The sequence below is a fragment of the Acartia tonsa genome, chromosome 4 (genome assembly GCF_053477335.1).
Source record: "Acartia tonsa isolate MP-2025a chromosome 4, ASM5347733v1, whole genome shotgun sequence".
Lineage (NCBI taxonomy): Eukaryota > Metazoa > Arthropoda > Copepoda > Calanoida > Acartiidae > Acartia > Acartia tonsa.
The window spans coordinates 57,389,057-57,408,917 of NC_137263.1; the positions used below are offsets into that span (position 1 = coordinate 57,389,057).

At 35.5% G+C, this 19,861-nt stretch overlaps 1 protein-coding gene across 1 annotated transcript; it reads right to left on the reverse strand.

Annotated features, from left to right (window-relative positions):
- Window positions 1–3,763: 3,763 nt before the first annotated feature.
- On the reverse strand, window positions 3,764–19,784 carry LOC145315570 (tRNA (carboxymethyluridine(34)-5-O)-methyltransferase ALKBH8-like). The gene is made up of 15 exons (XM_080155552.1): window positions 19,764–19,784; window positions 19,393–19,489; window positions 19,076–19,134; window positions 18,624–18,685; window positions 18,071–18,248; window positions 17,627–17,733; window positions 17,185–17,245; window positions 15,445–15,519; window positions 15,075–15,139; window positions 12,459–12,532; window positions 11,863–11,979; window positions 10,811–10,925; window positions 9,822–9,921; window positions 9,238–9,327; window positions 3,764–5,593 (listed from the first exon to the last, which is right to left on the reverse strand). Exons 1-15 carry the CDS (start codon window positions 19,782–19,784, stop codon window positions 5,495–5,497), a joined length of 1,320 nt encoding a protein of 439 aa, XP_080011678.1. The 3' UTR covers window positions 3,764–5,494.
- Between the last annotated feature and the right edge of the window lie 77 nt (window positions 19,785–19,861).

Here is a 19,861-nt window from a genome sequence, read left to right on the forward strand (position 1 = left end):
TTTAAATCATATTGGCAACGCGTGGTCGTAGTCGTAGCGTGGTTAACCACGCTAAAAGTGACCACAGTCCGTTAGTGTGGCTAAAGCGTTGCTAAAGCCACAGCCATGACTACGGCCACGACTACAGCCACGCCAACGGCTACACATTTAAAGATCCAGCTCAGGAACACCAGTCATGCACAGCAAGGGTAACTTAATAATGAGAAGCTCTCATGAGATAGGTCAAGTCATAATGTGCTTGAACTTGGAGCTCAAGCTGACCCTAGTGGCTATACAAAATGCAGCGGAGAAAATCATGCTTCCCTTTAACTTTGCTGACCAACAGTCTGTCCAGCTTGGACTGGAGAGTGCATGTTGGTTGAGAACAGCAACAGGTTCCAGGAATTTGTTAACAAGCAAGTATTAGGCAGTACATCAACTCAATAATCATCAAAAAAGATTATCAAGTGAATAGTAGGGAGGTGAACAACACTTAAATTCAAGTCAGCATTCTGAAGTATGTTAGAAAGTACAACAAAATTGGCAATTATCCTGCAGCTGCATGGCATATATTTGTATAGTGTCAAATGAGAAGCACTCCCTGGAGACATAAGCCAGGACAGAAGGTGATAAAAGCATAAAAAGTGTGCATACTGATTATGCAGAAGGTCAAATTTATGAAAGACCACCTAGTGAAATATTTAGAGTAGGTTAAGTCATTATGTGCTTGAAAGTGGATTTTGAGTTGGCCCTAGTGGCTATACCAAGGTGTCTCAACCTATTCCGTGACAACTTAGGTCCAAACGCTAAGAAACTATGGCTAATTAACCAATAAATATTAATCCCCAAAGTGTCTCAAAAGTATTAGCAGAATGCTGAATTGTACAATCTAGACCAGAAGGACAGAAGTAGAGAGCATGAAAGGTTAGAGGTGCAAAGAAATCAGAAAAGGATAGGCATAAGCAATTTTTAAAGCTCCTACCCCCTAGGAGGTACCTATGGATGAGAGTGGTAAGAAGGCTGATGAGGATATGAAGAAATAAGCTGGAGTTGGCTAATAAGTAGTTGTAATCAGATTGCTACTGATAAAGGAATTAGATCAACAGGATGCACAATCTAACCAGGATTTGAGATTCTACACTAATAATCTGTTCTAGAAGTAGGATATAAAGGAAAGAAAGCGCAGGGCAGAGACTAAGATGCAGAGGTTCATCCAGTGGTTTATGATTGAAACTCAGAGTTACTACTTAGAAAATCAATCCAAAAAGAAGCAGTGCTTACAGAAAAAGTTGTTGTTGGTGTGTGGATCAATATAACATTTTCGATTATAGGATTCTGTTTTTATTTAAAAGTTAGAAGCTATTGCATAGTTGCAACTAACTCTACAGCCTAATTTCCTTTAGCAAATGGTTTTAATGACAGTTGTCCTTAGAAAGCAACAAAATAATATTTATAAAAATAATGTAACCTGTGCATGATTTTCAGCTGTTGTTGGGGGGGCAACAAATAGTAGAAGTGACGATCTTTTTATCTACCCCACCAAATATTATTTTAGATTTATTTTGCTTGTTGGCTATTTCTTATTCCTGCTTAGAAAGAGAATGTTTACTGACTTTAATAGGATTAAACATTTTATGTTTTGTTTGTCCTAAGGGCAAAATTCTAAGCCAACATTTCATATGATTTTTTTCATATAAAAGGATGGAGTAAGTGAGCAGTTAATTTTATAAAGTTCAATAATAGATGTAGAATACCTCAAGGTTGACTTTTTGACAGGGGAAAAATTGTAGTCAATTTAGTTAGCTAACCTGGAACTTGTTTATTGGTCAGTTTGCTCATTCAGTAGATTAGGATGAGATGGGGTTGAGAGGATGAAAGGGAATGCTGCAAGATTCACTTAATTAGAGAATATGAAAATCTGGTTTAAGATCCAAGTAATAATACCTCCATTAGATTAATATATTGGAATTTGGCAACCATGAATAAAGAGGATACGACGGAGTTAAGCTAGAAGAAATAGAGAAGGAGAAAGATAGAGACACAAAAAGGGAGACTCCATTTAAGAGGGGGAGGGGGGCATTTTATTGGGGGAGGGATACTAAAGACTAAAGAGACAAGTTAACACAGGAGTTGAGGGATAGGACAAAGAATGATAAATTAAAATTCCACTAAAAATACTTAAATGAAATTCTGCTTTAGGTTTTTTATAATTATTGGGGGGGGGGGGGGGTAAATAAATGTATAATATTTTATTAGTCATTGTTCTATTCCTCCCTGAGTTAAAACACTTGTTATTCTACTCCCCCTTTCTCTGATGTCTCCTCTAGGGCAGCTTCTCCCCCCCCCCGTCCCCCTCGATCAAACTCTAATTTATCTCCTCTTAATTCCCTTCCCCTTATAAGGAGCGCAGCTATTCTAAAAGTTATCTTTCTGCTCATTAAAATAATATTAAGAAAGAAATGCCAATTTCTCGGCTGTTATTTAAGATAAGACACTTAAAACATTTTGACCTTTGCTACTAATGGAAGCTGTCATCCTTGTTCTATCTAAATACTGACGTAGTTTTCAGAGCTTATCAGTTACATTTAATCCCCCCCCCCCCACCCTCTACTTTATTACTCTATCTATAACAAACAAGCTGCCTTGAACTCTTCCCCATTTCATGTTTACGGTGGTGCCAAATTGCCCCCCCCCCCCACCTCCTTCTCTGGTAGAAATGTCAGTAAACTATCTAAAATCTTATTGTCATGCAAATATGTATATGTATGTTTTTATATGTATAAACTAGTTGCTGCGCCCCTTGCCTTCAGCTTAGAACAACCCTAAGACATCTATAAAGCTATCCAAAAAAGTACATCGATTTCAAACCAACAAAAGGCCTTACTACTTTATATAATGACTAGCGGCTGTGCCCCCCCAACACCTATGAGCACTGGGAACGGAAGGCTAAAAAAAGCCTAAAACCATCCCTAAATAAAAATTAAAATATCCTATATAACTATCTAAGGACCCATTTGAAGATTCCCTTAAATAGAGAACTTTATCGGTTTAGTGGTTATAGAAATCTTAAGCTACAGACAAAAAAAATACTACTACTTTATACAGCAGGATATATATTAACTAGCGGTTGCGCCCCTATCATTGGAAGGGAAGAATATATGCTGCAATTATACATAGGTGTAGTGGAATTTGCAAGATCTTTAGCTACAGATATTAATTGGTTCCAAAGCCATTATGTAAAAACAGCTAGATATAAACAATAAAGATTTAATCTATTGTATTTAGAAGTTACCTGGTTTATCTTTTTTATTGTTTGCCTTTATCATACTTAAATAATTCTGAAAAAAAAACACTTTACAAAACCAGAAAATCATATTTATCCAACACAATTAGGTACCTACTCTGTAATTAACTTCGTCTGTCCGTTTTATGTGTAGATTCATTATTCTAATGAGCCAAGTATAGTATAGTATACAATTTACTTTGTCCGTTGGTGTGTCAGTCAAGCTACAAAAAATAAACATTAATACATTGAGATTTTATTTTTGGGTAGTCCCTTTCGTGACAACGCCTTTAAAGGCGTTTCTTCGTATTTTCACAGTAGCTTTTCTCTTATTTCTAGCCTCTGTGGGGGCTCTAACTCTGTGGGACAATCACCTAACCTAATCTAAAATAACCTATAAAAAGCTATACTGTTAAAATACAACGAAACGCCCCTTATGAGGCGTTGCCACGAAAGGGATTATACACGAATTTGTCCGTTTGTCTGAAATTTTAACAAAAATGAAAAAATTTAAATTTATTTTAATTTTAAAAAATACATTCTATCACAGTGTTATTTCAATAATATACAACTTTAATAAATATTAGATATTTATCGCAGCGTATTATAGACATCTTTACGCGGATATTTAAATGAAAATTCTTAAGGTTAAAACCATTTTGTTAGTACCTAGGGGTCGATTGTCCGGGAATAACAAAACTGGTATTGATTTTTTTATTCATGGAAAATTGTCTGTATTGCTATACATGATTTTTCAGTATGACTGAGAACCGATTCTATTCCAGCGGATATTAATCGGTTTCGAAGCCATACTGAAAACATTATTGATGAAAAACTTCAAAATGGAAATAAACCAACTCCACAATAGTAAAGATATCTAGAAATCCCATCGTATCCGTGTAAAAATAAGAAGATTAAAAAGTTATTTATTTTTTTAATGAGAAGGAATTAAGTATATTTTATAAACAGTTTTAGTTAAATGAAAAAAATATTTAATTTTCTCGTATTAATTCGAATCCGGTGGATAGGAACCGGTTCTCATCCATACGAAAAAACTATGTCTAGCATCGTATTATATCCAGCTTTCTACGAATATAGAAATGTACAATCATAAGATTAAAACCAGTTTTTTTACCGGTGCCTTCAGCACCTCGGGGCTAAAAAAAACTAGTTTTAATTTCATAATTGTACTTTCTATATCCACGGAAAGCCGTTTATAATACGATGCGAGAAATAACTATTCCAGTATGGCTTCGAAAACGATTAATATCCGCTGGATTAGAACCGGTTCTTAGACCAAACTGAAAAATCATATAATTTTTATCGAATACTGAAATAAAAATCATAAAGTTAATACCAGTTTTGTTACCCCGGGCTTTTGGCCCCTCGGGGCTCTTGACTGGTTTTATTATGATTTTTCATTCTAATATCCCCGGAAAGCTGTCTATAATACAATAAATAACTATACAAAATAAAATTTTCCTCTTTTTCTCATCATAATTACAACATAATTAACTTTTTTTTAAAAGTACAGTTATACAAATAAATTAAAATAAGGGATTATTTAATTGTATATAATTTTTGTTTATTACTTTAGGTAAGATTAGGTTGGTTTATAATGTAATAAGGTAGCCCGCAGGGTTCAGGCACCACAGGCCCCGCAGAATTAGGACCCCCCAAAAGGAATGGATTTAAAATATACAAAGAAAGAGAAAACTCTGTAGTCATTTTAGGTTGATAATATAAACCTCATTTAATGGTCAGTTAGTTCATTCAGTAGTAGGGGAGGGATGGGGCAGGGGGATAGAGGGGGGAATCGTTATTTTAGCCAGCTAGGAGTTTCATTTTATCACAGTACATGAAAATCTGATGCAACATCCAAGTAATAATATATCGATTCCGACAGATGTTAGGTATAGAAAAAATACTAATTTTCAATTTATTTTGAAAAAAATACGAAGGGGGGTTTAAGTGCTCGAAAGGAAATTTGTGCTAAAGCACCCTTCATTCACAAAAAGATAACCAATGCATATTTTATATGAAGTAGTAAGGTTTTTCGTCTGTAGCTTAAGATTTCGATAAGTGAGTTTTAAATTTTAAGGAAACTTCATACAGGTCCAATGATGGTTTTAGTCTATTTCATGTTTAGATGCAAGTCTTGGGATGGTTCTAGGCTGCTTTTCCTTACTCTTCGAATACAGAGCTCCTAAATGCTAGGGGCGCAGACGCTAGTTATTTTTGAGCCACGACACACCAGTTGCCCTGGTCATAGTAGGATTTTATTATCTGTGAGAATCCAGCCTTCAATATTAGCTCCTCCAGCTCGCCTTCCTGAAACAATTACAAGGATGATTTGGCATAGTTGTCAGGGATCTTAGGGGATAAGACAATGGGCAATAAATTGATGCAGATCCCCATTGATAATACAAAAAAATACATTATAATTAATGGTTGAAACTTTAGGACACACAACTTCATGAACCAACCAATCAAAATTCAAGTCCAAAAGTTGTTAAGCCAACAAATAAGAAAACGTTATTAAAAAAGTTTGGGGACTAGTGTAATATTAGCTAATCTTTTTCACCTTCCTGAAATAACGATAGCAAGGATGATTAGGCATAACAGTCAGGGATCTAAAGGGATAAGACAATGGCCGACAAATTAAAGTACACAACGCAACCCCTATTATGATAATTCCCCCCACCCCCGGGTCATGTGAAGGAAACGAAGTTGCGGGTTTCGTCATATTTTCACAGTAGCTTTTCTTCTATTTCTAGCCCCTGCGGTGGGCTCTAACCCTGCGTGGCCAATTGCCTAACCCTGCGGGGCAATCACCTATCCTAACCTAACCTAACCTTTCAAAAGCTAATGTGAAAATACGACGAAACCCGAATTTTGGTTTCTTTACATGACCTTCCCATCCCCTCCCCCCCCCCCAACTACCCCTAGAATTAGAAAGACTTGGGGCGACGCCGCTGCTATGAAGTATATCAAAATGTAGATTTTATATAATCATATTTAAAACTTATTAGCAAGATGAAAGAATTTGCTTTTAATCAATGATGAGTTTCTAAAAATGCTGATAACTTCTTTTTTGATATCATATTACATGCGCATAATATTAATAGAGTGTTACAAAAAAAAATTCATCAAAAAGTATTATTGTCGTCAGTTTAGCTTGCTAATATGGACCTCATTTATTGGTCAGTTCGTTCGTCCAGTAGGAGGGTAGGGGATGAGGTAAATGGGCTGGATGAGGGGTATCGTTATTTATCAAAGTACATAAAAATCTGATGCAACATCCAAGTAATCCTTATACTAAAGTAACAGGATGTTTGTCTGTCTGTGTGTACCGAAGGATCTCGCTAACCGCTAAACCGATCGGGTTCTCCTTAACAGGGTAGATTCTCATATGTCCTGGGAAGGTTTTTAACTATTTTGGGGGAGGGTACTACCACCATCCCATAAGAAATGACAAAAAAATTGAAAATTTTCTTAAAATCTGGGAGACTTCAGCGTCAAATAAGGTGGTATCGTACATAAAAAATTAACTTTAACAAACAAAAACATTTAAAGTGCCACTAGAGGCCTCTAGGGGCGTAGCCGCTAATAATATATATCGAAGATGGTCTGTTGAGACACAATAATCCATCCAATTTAAAAAGGAATTCCTAGCAGACGAACATTTTAGGATTCATTCGAGCGGCGAGTTTTTGAACGATAAAATTTTCCGGAAGCTAGCTTCATCCTTAAAACTCAACTATTCCTGGCTGACTTATATACAAAACAACAAGGATGACAACATCCATAAAAGCGAAGCTCGGAGAACATTAACTCTTGTAGAGTCGAGTGTAACAACTAAATGTACAAAATATAAATATAGAAGTTTTCACATAATTATACGTAAATTTGTTGCAGATCTTCTTAAATACAGGATAATGTTTAAGGACATACTGACATTTTTAGGACTTGATTGTAGAGTTGCTTCGAATATAATATTGTACCTTATTGTAATAGGAATCAGTATTTTAAAAATCAGCTCAATCGGATAATAATATCATATACAAATTTGTTGTTAAAAAAGTTAAAAATCAACATTTGGACAGTGGACGTACGGACATTCTGGTATTGATTACAGAGTTGCTACGTTTTCTAAATTGTACCTATAGGAATCATTCTGCAAAGTTTGAAATCGATAGGAAAACTCTAACTTGTCTAAATCAACGAAAAGAGCTATCTGTTCCGGACGGACCTATCTTAATAATAGAAAAGCTTCGCTTAAAAAAATGATTAAAAACTTCCATGGACTCACTTAGGTATACAATGAGGAAAGCTTTTCTACAATAATGTTTCTCGTTCGTCCGTCCAGCCGTACAGTGTTAATTTTGGCAGGTTTTATAGTTGTCCTTTTATAAAGGTTTTCATCTTTGTTTTTCACAATATGGATACTTTTCTCAGCAGAGAGGAATTGGGACATTGGACTGTAAATTACATTCGTACCCAAAGTTCAAAAACACAATTCCTCCCTCGATGGCCTAAATACTTTTTATAGTTCATTGTCTTATCCCTTTAAATCCCTGCTTTTCTGAGACTAAATGAATGAAAAGTACTGATATTAAAATAGATTTATTATTACTTGGATCTTGCACCAGATTATCATGTACTCAAATAAAGTGAAACAACATGTAGCGGGCTAAACTACGATCTCCCTAACCGCCCCCTTTTACCCAATCATCTCTCTTCCTACTGGATGAACGAAGTAACCAATAAATTGACGACAATTTATCCACATATGTACTATTTCCATTACAGTACTTATATTATATACTAAGAGTATTTATTTTGTACTCAAAATACGTTTATTAGAAATTGATATGAATTGCATTACTAACGCAGCTCCTCTAGAACTTATATCTGTTTTTTTTTCCGCCGTCCGGAGGGTTTTTCCATTAAGATCAGTGAGCTTAAGTGAACACACAATGGACGACAAATTTATTAACAAAATTACCCTTCCTTGTAGAATAAAAGGGGGAGGTGGGTTGTGCTAAAATTCCATAAAAGTGTGATTTTTATGAATTTAAAATAGAAGTAGAACTCTAAATTTTGTATGGCAGTTGCTCTTATATAGTACACTAGCGGCTACGCCCCTAGAGGCCTCTAGTGGCACTTTAAATGTTTTTTTTTTATTTAAAATACATGTCTATGTTTGCGTTGAACTCTCTTTCTAAAATCGAGAAACGTAAAAATAATTTCGATTTCTTGTGATTTCTCTTGGGAGATAGGTGGTACCCTCCCCCGAAATAGTTAAAAACCTTCCCGGGACATATGAGAATCTACCCTGTTAAGGATAACCCGATCGGTTCAGCGGTTAGCTAGATACTTCGGTACAGACACACAGATACACAGACAAACAAACAGACAAGCATCCTGTTACTTTAGTATAAGGATATCCACGTTATATCCCATTAAAGCAACTGCCATGCTAAATTTTAGAGTTCTACCTCTATTTTAAATTCTTAATACCCCCCCTTTTTACGGAATTTTAGCACAACCTACCTCCTTTTATTGGTTTTAAAATTGGATACTGCTAGTTTGAACCAACCCATGAAGATTTCTTACGTCCCCAATGTCACCTCCCTCCCTCATTTAATTAGTATAATGTCCCGCCAGCTCTTAAAAAAAAGTAACAGGATGTCTACTGTCTGTTTGTACCGAAGGATTTTGCTAACCACTGAACAGATTTGGTTCTTCTTAATGGAGGTCCTGGAAAGGTTTATAACTATTTTGGGGGAGGATATCACCACCCCCCCCAAGAAATAATGCCCCGGGAACAAAAAACCCCCCAAAATTATTTATACTTTTCTTTTTTAAGCTTCAAATTGAAAATGAGGGGGAGACGACTTACACCCCCTCCACACTTTATTGCCCTTTGAGGACTCTAGGGAGCATAGTCGCTATTAATTAAAGTATAATACCTGAAAAACGTGATAGTATCGTTTAAACGTCTTCGTTTCAGTTTCTCCATTTGTTGCTGAGGGTTTTAATTTCCATGGAACTAACACATCCTAAATTAAATAATCATGAAAAAGATTTGGTTAGTTTTACCAGGGAGGTAGGGGACATAAATTACTTTGGTACCCAACGATATCTTATTTTTTGGCTTAAAAACTTTGGGTACTTTGGGTGTTCAAACGTTTCAATCATTAATTTTAATCTAGAGTAGAGAAATTTTGTGTGTCATCATTGGGTAATAGTATGTATATACCGACAACTACATCCCTTCCTTTTTAAAAAACCTCTTTCGTCTGCTTCTAAATTATTTTCTGCTACTTGGCTGTGTTAACATAAGTGACACCATAGAAAGGTTGCTCAAGGTTGATGCGATGGGGAGATACAGTTATTTAACCCTTTCTCCCTCTAGTGTTTTACTCTATATATATCAATTTCCTCTCCACCCCCTTCTATACCTGATGTAAAAAGTTATCATAAAACTTTGGGGACTCCATTCTATACCTAATGTAAAAAGTTATCATAAAACTATGGGGACTCTATTCTATACCTGATGTAAAAAGTTTGTTCTATTCTGATGAACTGGAAGTCCAAACTCTCCTTGCTCTTCACTAGCACTGATGACTGCTTCACTGGTTCCTGTGTCTTGCCTAGTAAAAGTATATAATCTATAATACAAAGTAGAACAATGTCAGTCTATCTATCTGTCTGAAGATTAAGTACAAACTTTCCTTGCTCCTGACTAGCACTGGTGACTGCTTCACTGGTTCCTGTGTCTTGCCTAGTAAAAATATAACTATAATACAAAGTAGAATGATGTCTGTCTATCTGTCTGAAGCTACAGTCCAAACTCTCCTTGCTCCTCACTAGCACTGATGACTGCTTCACTGGTTCCTGTGTCTTGCCTGGTAATATATATAAGCTATGATACAAAGTAGAATGATGTCAGTCAGTCTGTCTGTTTGTCTGAAGCTCAATTCCAAACTTTCCTTGCTCCTGGTAACTGCTCTACTGGTTCTCTGGATATCTGTGTGTGTCTTAGTACTGAAGTATCTCACTAACCACTGAACCGATATGGTTCTCATTTACAGGGTAGCTTCACAGGGGTTTTGGGAAGGTTTGTAAGGGATAAGACAATGTCTGAAAAATTGATGTACATCCCAAATGCTGAAACGCACAATTGCTCCTTTCAAATAGTGGTTAAAACATTTGGACACTCAATAACAGTCCCAAAAGCTTTTAAGCCAACGAATAAGAAAAAATATTAATATAAAACTTTGGGGACTGCCCAATATCTCCTCCCTCCCCGTATAATACCTGAGATTTTTCTTATTTTGTTTGAGATACGACATTTGATTCTGCTTAGTTTGATCCTTGGCCCATACATACACTAAAACCTGACCAGAGGGTTTCAATCAGTTCAGCGGTTACCGAGATCTTAAGCTTCAGACAAACAGACGGACGGACAGACATCAAGCTACTTTGAATTATAAATATGAAAATCTGGTGCAACATCCAAGTAATAATACATCCATTTACCTGAGATTTTTCTTATTTTGTTTGAGATATGACGACATTTCATTCTGTTTAGTTTGATCCTTGGCCCAAACATAGACTAAAACCTGACCAGAGGGTCTTAATACTCGTAACATTTCTGAAACAATCGATATATATAAGGGGGAGTTAATGCAACCATCTCGTAATCAGTGCATAAATGGAATCTAAAAAATTATGTTTTTCCAATAAGGTGCAGTTGCACGAAATGCATTTAAACTTTAATTTGGTAACCCACAATTTTTTTTCTATTCAATAGTTAAAACTATATTCATAAGGCTTATATTTAAAAGAATTTCAGTTTTCTGCCATGTAGTTTGAAAAATATCAAGACTTGTAAGTCATATTCTTGTGTTATATGCAACTTGGATGTCCGTCTTGTTTTCACAAAAACGGCGTGACGACTATTTTATTGTTACCTAATTGTGTGTTATATATTCGATTTCAAAATTCTATAGTTATACATTTGACAGTTTTCTTGTAACTTATGCTTGCAATCATTTTTCTAAAAATGTGACTTTTATCATCACAAATGAGACATTTATGGACGTAAAACAAAAATCGCATTGTCAAAGTTATTTTTTCTTTCAATTATCTTCATTTTAGATAAACTAGCGATTACGCCCCTAGAGGCCTCTAGTGGCACTTTAAATGTTTTTGTTTGTTAAAGTCTCTATGATAATTCTTTATGTTACGGTGAAGTCTCCCAAATATTTCTTTAAAAATTAGATTTTTTTGTGATTTCTCTTGGGAGGGTGGTGGTACCCTCCCCCAAAATAGTTAAAAACCTTCCTGGGACCCATGAGAATCTACCCTGTTAAGGATAACCCGATAGGTTCAGCGGTTAGCGAGATCCTTCGGTACACACACTTTAGTATAAGGATAATCATATAGATGGATATATATAGTGTAATAATATACCTTGTAAAGCTATAATTCGTCTCTGCTCTGTAGACAGATGATGTAGCGCGGCAATACAAATAATTCCATAGATAAATAATCATATAGATGGATATATATATAGTGAAATAATATACCTTGTAAAGCTATAATTCGTCTCTGCTCTGTAGACAGATGATGTAGCGCGGCAATACAAATAATTCCATCGGCCAGACTGTCTCTTAAACCAAGTGATAGCATATCACATCGCATTCCTAAAAAATATTTTCCAGAATGGATACGAAACCGACTGATATCCGCTGGATTAGAACCGGTTCTCAGTCTTACCGAAAAATCAGGTGTAGCATCGTATTACAGACAATTTTCCACGAATACTAATACAAAAATCATAACATTAAAACCTGTTTTCATTTTGATATCCGCAGAAAGCTTTTTATAATATAATGCGGGATAAACAACTTTTAATGCATGAATTTGTTTTTAAAAAGAATAATATTTTGGTTTACAGAGAAAGAGAGAGAGGGGACAATGAACTGTTTATTACATTAGTCCCCGACGTTTTCTTATTCATTGGCTTAACTTAACAACTTTGGGGACTTTAGTGAACTTTTATTGGCTGATTCATTAAGTTGATTGTTCAAACGTTTCAACCACTAATTTTGTATATTATCATTGGGGATGTATATCAATTTATCGGCCAATGTCTTATCCCTTTAGATCCCTGAAGGTTTACCTGGAAAACCTCTTTGCTGGACAATTTTGAGAAGGTTATGACTAGCATCCGTTCCCATCACTATCAAATCATTTCTAAACATAATTATTGGTTGAAAAGTTACAACACTGCTAATTTTGAGGAGGTTATGATTAGCATCCGTTCCCATCACTATGAAATCATTTCAAAACATAATTATTGGTTGAAAAGTTTCAACACTGCTAATTTAGAGGAGGTTATGACTAGCATCAGTTCCCATCACTATCAAATCATTTCTAAACATAATTATTGGTTGAAAAGTATCAACACTGCTAATTTTGAGGAGGTTATGACTAGCATCCGTTCCCATCACTATCAAATCATTTCTAAACATAATTATTGGTTGAAAAGTATCAACACTGCTAATTTTGAGGAGGTTATGACTAGCATCAGTTCCCATCACTATCAAATCATTTCTAAACATAATTATTGGTTGAAAAGTTACAACACTGCTAATTTTGAGGAGGTTATGACTAACATCAGTTACCATCATAATCAAATAATTTCTAAATATAATATATACTTGTCAGAATAGATTGTATTTTTTCAAGAAAGCTATATATATGTTCTGAGGTGGTTTTATGCTATTTTCCTATTTTTTTCAGCTTACCATAGAGGTTAGGGGCAAAACAAATAGTACATTATGGAAAAACTTGCGGATACGCCTCTAGGGGCACTTTAAGGGAAGGGAGGTTGATTTTGACGACCTATTTTTTTTGTATTAGATTCAAAAAGAAAAAGTAAAAAAATGAAATCGGTTCAGTGGTTACTTAGATCTTAAGCTTCATACTGACAGATAGACAGATAGTCTAACAGACAGACATTGTTCTTCTTTATATCACAGATAGTAAACCTAATGTAGAAATTTCATGTTGACATAATTTCTGTATAACTATTAAGTATAGAATGTATTGGTTTGACACATTAATCTGATAATTCCAAAAAATAATAATCCTATGGAATAATTGGGAGGTGAGAGATAATATTAATCCTTGTAGTAACAGGATTTTTGTCCATTTGTTTGTTTTAAAACAAATAAAATTGAAAATGGGGGATGGTCGAAACCCCACCTAATTTTTATTTTTACTTTTTCTTTTTAAATCTAAAATAGAAAAATTGGTTAATGAATTCAACTTCCCCTCCTTCTCAAGTGTCCATAGAGGCCTCTAGGGGCGTAGCCGCTAGTTCTTTTTAAAGTAAAATGATGTTTTTATGTAGCGATGGGCCACGGTAACTGCAGAAGCCGTTTAGCTTTATAGTAAAGATTCGCATAACTCTAGGGGATGTTTATAATAGGGTTGGCAATCCGGATCCGGAATCCGCCCAATTTTTGGCCAATTTTGGAATCCGAATTCGGAATCCGTTTTTTAATAGCGGATTCCGGATTCTTATTTGGTAGGCTAAAATTAGCGTCTTGAGTTTTTCTTTCAACTCCTCCTCTTTGAAGGCAAAGATTTTCATCATTTTCATCCTATGCGTCGTAGCTCAGTGGTAACGCACTGAGTTACGGTGATGAGAGTTCGAGTTCTAGTCCCCATGTGGAAACTCGAATTTCTCAGTTGAATACATTCACGCAACTTCCCCTGGTTGTGTAAGAAGGGGATTATTGAGTAAGTTTGGATACTTCATAGTCAAGTACATAATATCAGTACTACCCTTATCCCAAGCTCCTCTTCGGAGAGCGTCATTCATTACGGTGACATAATTTGGGACACCTGCCATACTCGCCGAGGGTGAGGTAATAATGAGTAGCTCATAGCGGGTCAAGTCATAATGTGCTTGAACGTGGAGCTTGATAGCCCTAGTGGCTATACAAAAGTGTCTCAGCCTACTCCATGACTACTTAGGTCCAAACCCTAAGATACTATGGCTAATCAATCAATCATTATATATAATATTATTTAAAATCTGGTTCGATTCTTGGAAGTGAATTATAGAGGACACCAAGAACATTGATTTTTAGGACGTATGTAGCACTTAATTTTTAATTTTTTTTTTTAAATCCTTCTAAAATATTGCTAGAATCCGGAATCCAAATCCGGAATCCGCCACTTTTTTTGACGGATTCTTTAAGAATCCGAAATCCGAATCCGGCCCAAAAATTCGACGGATTGCCATTACTAGTTTATAACTTAAACTATTTCAGAGGAGGGTACCTAAAACCACCCCCAGATTTTTTAAAATCCCCCCCCCCTCCCTTTTTTCTCAAGTGATCCTAGAGGCTCCTGAGATCTATAAATAAAAATGACAGGATGTGTATCCGTCTGTCTGTCTAATTCGCGTGTTTGACAGCTGACAAACCTCTCAAAAGAAGTCACCCCAATAAATCAGTCTTAGTACAAACGTATGAGGGACAAATTCGGAGTGGACACTTAGCTAACCTAACATATTTTCAACCATCCTAGAGGTTTTTTTTAAATTCCTAGCCTCCTCGGAGCGCTTTTTTGTAAATTCATATCTTAATCTAACCTAATCTGAATAGAAATAACTTAATATTTTAAACACTCCTGCGTTTGTCCAGTCCGACGTTTGTCACTCCTGCGTTTGTCCTAGAACCTAAAAAATACTGTTTCGAAGTGAAGCTACTACAAACTTTACCTGGAATCCAGGTACTTTCCGTTGCCACATCCAACATCCACCATTACTCCAAACGAGGGTAGGGTCTAAAAATAATTAGGTTTCAGAATTAAAAATAGAAAAAAACTACCTATCATTGTAGTTTCAAGTTCAATATTTACATGTTGGATGTCTACCGTAGTACCGATATGGTTCTCCTTTACAGTAAAAGTTCTTATAGATCTTTATTTTATTTTGTATACGAAATAAATTGTCAGTTTCGAGTCCAGTTCAAACGTATTATATTTAAGATATTTTTAATTGTTAGGAACAAGACATATATAGTACATAGTATGGGGAATGCCTTGGCTCTAAAATTATTGAATTCATAATAACTAGTGAATAATACTACCTGTATAAATTCTACGACTTTTGGCCAGGGTTTATGTCGTGTCTCAGAAAAATGTGAAGCTATTTCTTCATAAACCTAAATAAATAGTGGTATTCAGTACAGGGATCTAAAGGGATAAGACAATGGTTGATAAATTTATGTCCCCAATGATGATTCACAAAATTACCCCTTATGTAGATTACAATTAGTGGTTAAAACGTTTGGACACTCAACTTTATGAACCTATCAAAACTCAATGAAAGTCCCCATAGTGTTAAGCCAACGATTGAGAAAACGTTTAATAAGACTTTGGGGGCAGTGTTGCGGAGCCGGGAGCTGTGAAGCCGCCATATTTTGCTGGAGCCGGAGCTGGAGCCGTAATTTTCGTTAAAAAACGGCTCCGGCCCCGGACTAGATAAATAGATTTTTTATAAATTATAATTTGGTAACTCTGTTTTGTCATGTGCAAATGCCCCTTTTAAGTTTTTCAAGTCCATTTTTATCAAAAATTTAACTTTTAAAACCTTTAAAAGTCAAAAATAGACGTGGGAAAAAAATATGTTGAGTTTTTCTTGATTTTAGGTCGGAGCCAGAGCCAAATCCGGAGCCGGAGTTTGAGCCGGAGCCGCCATCATCACAGACGGCTCCGGCTCACCAAAATCAAACGGCTCCGCAACGCTGCTTGGGGACTAAAATAGTAAACAGCACAATGTTCCCCATCTCGAAAGCGAAAACAGGTTACTAGCCGATTAAAAATGATTAAATAGGAAGCAACCGAGAAAAAAATATTTAGTGAATGTCGATTTTATACCTATAGAACTTTCAGAACTTTGTTATTCCATGGATCTAAAGGGATAAGATAATGGCCGATAAATTGATGTACATCCCCAATGTTAATATACAAAATTACCCCTGCAAGATGGTTGAAACGTATGGACACTTTTATTTAATAAATCATCCAATCAAAATTTATTAAAAGTCCCCAAAGATGTTAAGTCAACAATAAGAAAACATTATTATAAAACTTTAGGGACTTGTGTAATAAACAGTCCCCTCTCTCCCTGTAAGAGAATTCACTGTAAACATGAAGAACAAAAGTGAATTTCTAATGTGAAAGTTAAACTTTTTAAAAGCGAAGATGTTTTACATTCAGCCAATCTGACCGTCCCTAACGGATAGCTCTTAATTTTTGCATGTTATAATTGTCCTGTCACTTTACAACTTAATAATTCCTGTATCATTTATGTAAAAAAAAATCTGCACCTATGTCAATTTGCTGTTGATTTTCAAAAATGGTATTTTTAGTATTTTTTTATTGAATATGATTATCCTTTTTTGTTTAAGCCTGGCATTCGGCACCTCGGCCCTAATAAAACTGGTTTTAATATTGATTTTTTTTTTCATTTTAATATCCGCGGAAAGATGTCTGTAACACGATGCGATCAATAACTATTCAACTCACAGGAAAACTTATAATTTATTAGTCATCTTTATAATGATTGCCTATCTATAGCCTCCACCCCCCCCCCCCCCCCGCCTGCTTTGAAATAAATTGGAGAGGGCGAAAAGAGAAATGAAAATAGCCTAAAACCCCCCAAAGACATTTATCAATTATACAACATCCATTAATCGACACTTCCAGTTCCCAAGATCTTTAGCTTCAGACAAAAAAAAACTTTACTATTTTGCATTATAGGATATCATATTCAAAAATAAGGCGGGAGATATTTTGAACAAAGTCGCCAATAAAACAAATCTTACCGAATGGACCATTTTCTGTTCAATAGCACTGGCAGAATCTTCAAGTGATAGAGAATTTAACCTAAAATAGAAAAAGGGTTACTTCCATGAAGGTTATTTAATACGTAGGTAAATATCTATAATACATAGTAGAACGATGCCTGTCCGTCTGTTGTGTAAACTTTCGTGATTTTTCTTAATTTTTTTCTGGGTTTAATTTTGGCAGAGAAAACTAAGAATTTTTTTTATTAATATCTCTATGCTTTAAGAACGATTTTATAAGAACCATTTTTAATTAATTGATTTTAATATTCGTAGAAAATTGTCTGTAATACAATGCTATACCTACATGTTTTCTTTAGTGTTGTGCTGAGAACCAATTCTAATCCTGCGGTTATTAATCGGTTTCGAATACTTAATGGAAACTTTTTTTGCTCGTATTTTGTGTAAAGAAAATAAAAACCTTCTTTTTTGATCATCACAGTGTTCGGGATAGCTGCAAGAGCAGACTTCATTGGTTGCTTTACGCAGAGTTAGGGACAGGCGCGTTCCACGTTTGGCTAGGGTTAGTCCTGCGTCGATAAGGTATAGAAGATCTAGATATATTGTTCAGAGAGAGAGAGAGGGGACAATGGGCTGTTTATTACTCTAGTCCACAATGTTTTATAATAACGTATTCTTATTCGTTGGCTTAACAACTTTGGGGAATTTAGTGAATTTTGATTAGTTGTTTCATTTAGTTGAGTGTTCAAATGATTCAACCACTTAATTTATTCTACAGAAGGGGTAATTTTGTGTATCTTCATTGGGGATGTACATCAATTTATCGGCCATTGTCTTATCCTTTTAGATCCCTGCTTTAGGTTTGACAAATAGACCATCTAGCTAGATCTTCTATTATTTCTATTCCTTTGTCATCTCCACCGCTGTTCTCATTTACAGCTTGGTCATCTCCGGTGTTAGCTACATCACCCTCTTCAGATGGTTCACCACTATTATTATCCTCATGTGTATTATCTTGGTTAAGAATATGATTTGGGATGATATCACTGTGACGTGGAGTTATACCATGCTTCCATATATATCTAAAAAAACAAGGATGATTGATACAAGTAAACCAGCGACCGTGGCTCAACACGTAGCACATCCACTAGTCGTCGGGGAGGTGATAGGTTCGAATCTCGGCTTAACATCGCGTCATAACTAAAGACTTAAAAAATGCTATGTCAGGTGTGCTTATTATTAAATTGGGGATGGGGCTCATTTTTTTCAAGGGGCGATTTCGCTTGGGAGGGTTGTTGTACCCTCCCACAAAATAGTTATAAACCTTCCCAGGACCTATGACAAGCTACCCTGTTAAGGAGAACCATATCGGTTCAGCGGTTAGCGAGATCCTTTGGTACAAACAGACAGACAAATAGACATCCTGTTACTTAATTATAAGAATTCAATTGGGTCACCTTGATTCACCAGTCAAGACTAGAACAGATCTTGGTGGTAACCACACTGGTCTTGCTATTCCCTAAAACAATCAAAGGATAATAAAGGCCAATAAATTGATGTATATCCCCAATGATAATACACAAACTTACTCCTTCTGTAGATTAAAATCAGTGGTTTAAAAGTTTGAATTGAACACTCAACCCTATTTAACCAACTAATCAAAATTTACTTAAGTCCCCAAAGTTGTTTAGCCAACGAATATGAAAAGACTTAATGAACTATTGAAATGAACAGTCCATTGTCCCCTCTCTCTCTCTTGGCTGCACCCCTAGCATCTAGAGGCTCTGTATTGAAAGGGGAAGAAACAGAGCTTAAAACTAATTTCTAAATCGTTAGGTATAATTTTTTTTTGGCAAAATCTTTTGATAAGCTTTCGGTCAACCGGATAACAAAGTTAGATTGTTTTTACCTGTGTATTTCTAAACTCCATAAGAACGCCAGAACCCAAAGATACAGAACATAACCAATCTAATAAGATCAAAGATTAATATCAAACTAGACAAATTTATCCAAAACAAAAGGGGGGAGGGGGGGGGGGGTAATGCAACCATCTCGTAATCAATGAGTAAATGGCACTTAGAATTCGAATTTCCATATGAAATTTTGCATTAGTAATCCTTGGTAGGTTTATTTTCCTTAAATCGAACACAAAGTTGGAAAAAATTGGTGGAAAAGTTTGGACACTGCTAGTTTGTACCAACCAGTCAATGTATTTTATATTTGTACCTGTACAACAAGAATGGCTGTCTGTGTGCGGGGGAATGCCTTGGCCAGGTTGGTATAAATTCACTGTCAGTTGGTCCCCGTCGCATGGCAGGTAATTCTGAGAAATTAAGTAAAACCAATTTATATCACAAAAGAGACACTTTCAAGAAGTGTGGGTATTTTGAATGTGTTTCGGGTTTTATGCGTGTGTGTGTGTGTGTGTGTCAAGCTTGTGACTTTTTGAAACACTGTTACAGATCTTAGTTCATGGTTGATTAGAGAAAAAAAGAAGGATAACTAAGTAAATTTTCAGTTATGTGATCTGTCATACCCCTTTGGGGAAAAAATAAGTATCTGAAGACGTTAACTGCAAAAGAGAACATGTTCTTTACTATTGTTGTATAATACTTCATTGTTCTTTTCAATAAACTGTTATACGTTATCGATGCGCTTTTTATGGATATCTAGCAACTTATTTCAAACTAGCGGA

Excerpts from the sequence above, each read along its gene's own strand:
- LOC145315570 (XM_080155552.1), bottom strand. The coding sequence starts at position 19,784 with ATGAAGTATTATACAACAATA. Across the intron at positions 18,249-18,623 it reads GTCTTGACTGGTGAATCAAG|ATATATATGGAAGCATGGTA; the intron begins GTGACCCAATTG and ends TTGTTTTTTTAG. Across the intron at positions 9,328-9,821 it reads GAACAAACTTTTTACATCAG|GATGTGTTAGTTCCATGGAA; the intron begins GTATAGAATAGA and ends TATTTAATTTAG.